The sequence below is a fragment of the Populus euphratica genome, unplaced genomic scaffold, assembly GCF_000495115.2.
Source record: "Populus euphratica unplaced genomic scaffold, PopEup_1.0 scaffold1603.1, whole genome shotgun sequence".
Lineage (NCBI taxonomy): Eukaryota > Viridiplantae > Streptophyta > Magnoliopsida > Malpighiales > Salicaceae > Populus > Populus euphratica.
This window is the reverse complement of record NW_011501444.1, coordinates 36,699-41,427: the sequence shown is the minus strand read 5'-3', so window position 1 is coordinate 41,427 and position 4,729 is coordinate 36,699. Positions and strand designations below refer to the sequence as shown.

The 4,729-nt window shown below is 31.0% G+C and overlaps 1 protein-coding gene across 1 annotated transcript; it reads left to right on the top strand.

Annotated features, from left to right (window-relative positions):
• Positions 1 to 3,187: 3,187 nt before the first annotated feature.
• On the top strand, positions 3,188 to 4,478 carry LOC105117901 (cytidine deaminase 1-like). The gene has a single exon (XM_011015706.1). It carries the CDS (start codon positions 3,273 to 3,275, stop codon positions 4,278 to 4,280), a length of 1,008 nt encoding a protein of 335 aa, XP_011014008.1. The 5' UTR covers positions 3,188 to 3,272; the 3' UTR covers positions 4,281 to 4,478.
• The last annotated feature ends 251 nt before the right edge of the window (positions 4,479 to 4,729 follow it).

Below are 4,729 nucleotides of genomic sequence, written 5' to 3'. Positions count from 1 at the left end.
ATTGTATTGTTTATGTATTAATGTTAATGTTGCCTTGATGTTAATGTTACCTTAATGTATAAAACTTTTGAAATGTATTGCATTGTTTATATATTAATGTCAGTGCTGACTTGATGTTAATGTTGTATTGGTGTTAATACAATATTGTTATCTAAATTTATTTCATGCATTAATATCATTTGTTCAACATGAACATAATAATAGTTGCAATGCATATACTAAATTAGTTCCCACCATCAACTACATACTTCCAATATTAGCCTTTATATTATAATTCTTAATCCAAACTTGACATAACTTGTCTTTCATTCTCTTCACTTTATCTAGTATAAACTCAATATCATTAATACATGTAAACCTCTCATAGTTAATTCGATTTCATTTATAAGTTTGCACCAATCAATAGAGTTGTCATATGACTTATAATCACATTTATATAATAACTTGTTCTTTTTAGCTTTAGATTCTAAAATACAATTAGCTACTTTTTTCCCCACATTTCATCCACTTTCAATTCTTAAACTTTAATTCATCATAACTATTATGATTTTGTATGATATTATTGTTTGATGTATATGAATTCATATTATGAACTTATGTGCTCGTTTTGTTAAAAATTTAGGTGTTGAAAATTTGGCAACCAATGTGAAAAAGAGATTTTAAGAGTTTGGGAAGTTATATTGGGAGTTTGAGTCAGTTATGCTTATAAAGTTTTTTGATAGTGAGAAAAATGGGTTGATGAAAAGAAAGGATGTTATTTTGATGAGAATATTTGTATGTTTTGATGAAAAGAAAAGGTGTTGTTTTGATATAAAGAAAATTACAAGTTTCTATAAACTAAAATTTATGTTTTGATATGGAGGAATTTATATGTTTTAATGAGCTTAAATGTGTGTTAATACTTTATTTAAGGGTATATATAAAGCTAGGCATCAACGATAATTTTTTCAAAAATAATTTCAATATTAGCTTCTTTTTTTATATACACTAGTGGTTCTTTGATTTTTAATTGAAAATTTATAACAAACCTATAAATTATTAGAATGTTTTTGTCAATGTCATTTAAAGTATTATGAAGATACAAAGTTCAAGATGTTTTTTGTAATTTATGAAATAATAGAGGCAAAATATAATTTGGAGTAAATTATATGGTGCTAGGGGTAATTTTCTCTTAAATAATAGGGCAAATAAATGATACATCACTTGACAGTGTAGTTGAAGCGTCACTTTTTCCAACTTTATTTTTTTTGTATTTTGTATATTTTTTATTTTTATGTAGGATATAAAAAATGGGTAACAACAGGGTGAGCAAAAAATTTTCATTAAAAAGACATATCTAGACTCATAATTTTCCAATGATAACCTATCAACTCGAGATAATTTGATTAACATATGGCTCCTTATAGGAGATCGAAATAACTTGTAGAAAAAAAAAAGCAAAAAAATATATCATAAAACTCAAAGCCTAATAACCTAAAGTCAAATGATATAATATACACTAGTGAAAATAATCATTTTCACTACATGTAAAATGAGATTGAAAAACATTAAAATTAAAAAAAATAGAAAAAAATAAAGTTAAATCAATAAAAAAACATTGAAAAAATAAGTTTACTTAGGTTAACTTGACTAACTCGAATTTGGGATAACCCCACATAAAGGAAACAAAAAAAGCACAATGCTCAAGATCCAATAATTTAATGTGGTATGATAAAATTAAAAAAAATTATTTAAAAAAGGGTCGAGAGAAGAAAACCGCGAGTCAATATAAGTTAATTGACTAACTCGCTACCAAGGATATAAGATAGGATAACCCTATAATAGAAAGTAGAATAACTCACAAAACTTAAGGATCAATAATCTAATGTCAAATGATAATATTAAAAAAAAATTGTAAAAAGGATCTAAAAGAAGATTGAACTTAAATTGACTTAATATTTAAAACCAGTGACTTGAGTCATTAGACAACGATTAACCAAGAGCAGATAGACATGAGAAAATAATAAAATGAAATTCCTAATCATAAAAAATTAAAAATAGAATAAATAACAATCAAAATAATAAGAGTCAAATTTAGCACAAAATTAAATAAAAGAAAATAATTAGGGATAAAATTGAACAATCAAAAGAATATGCACCAAAATTGAATACAAAAATTGAATGAAATAAAATTTTGAGAGACAAAATTAAAATAAATACAAATAGAAGGAAACAATTGAATTTTGGATAAAAAAAAATAAATTAGAAAAAGGATAAAAAACAACAATAAAAAGCATGATGACCAAATTATATATAAAAATAAAATAAAATAAAATATTGAGGGATGAAATTGAAAAGAAATAATTTAAAAAACATAAAAATCAACACAAAAGCAATCAAAATAATGAGAATCAAATATAAAATAAATATAAATTGAAGGACACAATTGGATTTTAAAATATTAGACATGAATCAATATGGTAGGAAAGAGAAAAAAAGATAAAGGATAAAAATAGCTTGTCACCTCTATACCTTTGCGAACTTAATTACATGTTATATCCCCATCGGTCATGCTGCCACATGACTCTTCAAGAGACACAACGGTTGATCATTTTTTATCGTTAATTGTCATTGTATGAATTGCTTAAAGGGCATGAGTAGTGTCCACTCGATAACTCGTGTTATTATTTTTTTTTAGTTTTTATAATATTTATTATTTATTAAAAAACTAATTTACTTCTAATACAAATTGAGAATAAAAAAAAATATAAGAAAAAACAAAAAACCTTTAATAGCATATTTTGTGTTTTTTTAGTGATATTTTAGTCTTTTAACTGTTTTGAGAAAAAAAGAAGAGAATGGAGCCTGCTAGGTAGAAATTGTATTATTATTATTATTATAAGGGTAAATTATTAGTTTTATTATGTAATAAAAATATAAAAAGGCTAATTTACCTCTAATTATTTTAAAAATACTAGTTGAACCTCATTTTATTATGAAATTTGCTCTTCCTTGACTATCATTACGAAGAGTAAAAAATCATTATATTATAGCAATCTAACAGTGCAATTAAAGCATCCTTAATTTTTCTTATGATGGCGTGGCACTGTATCGTCATCAAACTCATCTGCCTCTACATTAGCATTAACAATGTTTATTTATTTATTTAATTATTATTATTAGTTTGGTAATTGGCGCTATTGGTTTCCTAAAGCAATAATTTATAAAACGTCCCCATGAGTCAGTCCCCTGCCCTGCCTCGCCTCTCACACCCGTAATTTCTCAAATCTCTGATGCCACACACCACCACCGCTGTCACCGAGAAAACAAGACAAGACAAAATAAAACCAAACAATATGGATGGACCCATCTTCGTGATTGAAGCATCCGAAGCCGAATCGATGGCGAAACAATCAGGCCTCACGGTCCTCCAGCTCCTCCCCACCCTAGTCAAATCGGCGCAGGCCTTGGCTCGCCCGTCAATCTCCAATTACCGCGTGGGCGCCGTCGGTCTCGGATCCTCCGGCCGCATCTTCTTGGGTGGCAAGGTCGAATTCCCCGGCCTCCCTCTCCATCATTCTGTCCACGCCGAACAATTCCTCATTACCAATCTCACTCTCAATGCGGAGCCCTCCCTAAAATACGTTGCTGTATCCGCCGCCCCTTGTGGTCACTGCCGTCAATTCTTTCAGGAAATCCGCCACGCCCCTGATATACATATCCTCATCACGGGTGATAGTAATAGTAACCACAATTACAAGAATGATTTAGCAAATGAAGAACAATTTGAGCCCATGTCTTGTCTTTTACCGCACAGGTTCGGACCTGATGATCTTTTGGGTAAGGATGTTCCCTTGCTTTTGGAGCCCCATCATAATAACTTGTCGTTTCTAGGTGATGACAAGTTACCAAATGGTGTTAGTGCTACCTTTGAAGATCTGAAAAATGAGGCTTTAGAAGCTGCCAAAAAGTCTCATGCACCCTATACTAATTGCCCATCAGGGTTGGCCTTGATGGATTGTGAAGGGAAGGTGTTCAGAGGATCATATATGGAGTCTGCTGCCTATAATCCCAGCATGGGCCCGGTGCAGGCGGCTTTGGTGGCATATGTGATGGGAGGGAAGGGTGGTGGCTTAGACAGGATTGTTGCTGCTGCGTTGGTGGAGAAGCAAGGGGCTCAGGCGAGACAGGAGCAGACGGCGAGATTGCTTTTGAAGGAAATATCGCCAAAGTGTGAGTTTATGGTGTTCCATTGTGTTTCCAATTCCGGTTCCCGTCCCAGTTTCAACAATTTTAATTGAACATTGCTGGTACATAAAGCTGCCTCATTTATTGGTCAATAAGAGATGCAGATGATTTGGATTGAATTAATCAATCCATAGAATTAATAATGTTTTCTTTCTCTTGCTAGCAAGCTTTAGATTTTTCGGTGACAAAATCTGATGATGCTTGACGTTTTCTTCAATTGAATAAGAAAAATTTGCATATTTAGCAGTCAATTCTTTCTTCTTCGTGATTGGCAATACAAATTTCTTTCTCTTCTTGTTGGTTCAGACATGGTGCTTCAACCCCTCTTTGGCTATCAATATTCAAGTATCAGATTAAGTTTTGACGTGCAAAACTCTCATGAATCCCCTAATTCTAGTGTGAGAGAAATTTGTTTTTTATTTGATGGGAGACATGGATGTGCATCCAGTACTCTTGATGTATGTGACCTTTTAATTGGAGGGGAAAAAAAATTCTTTTGGAA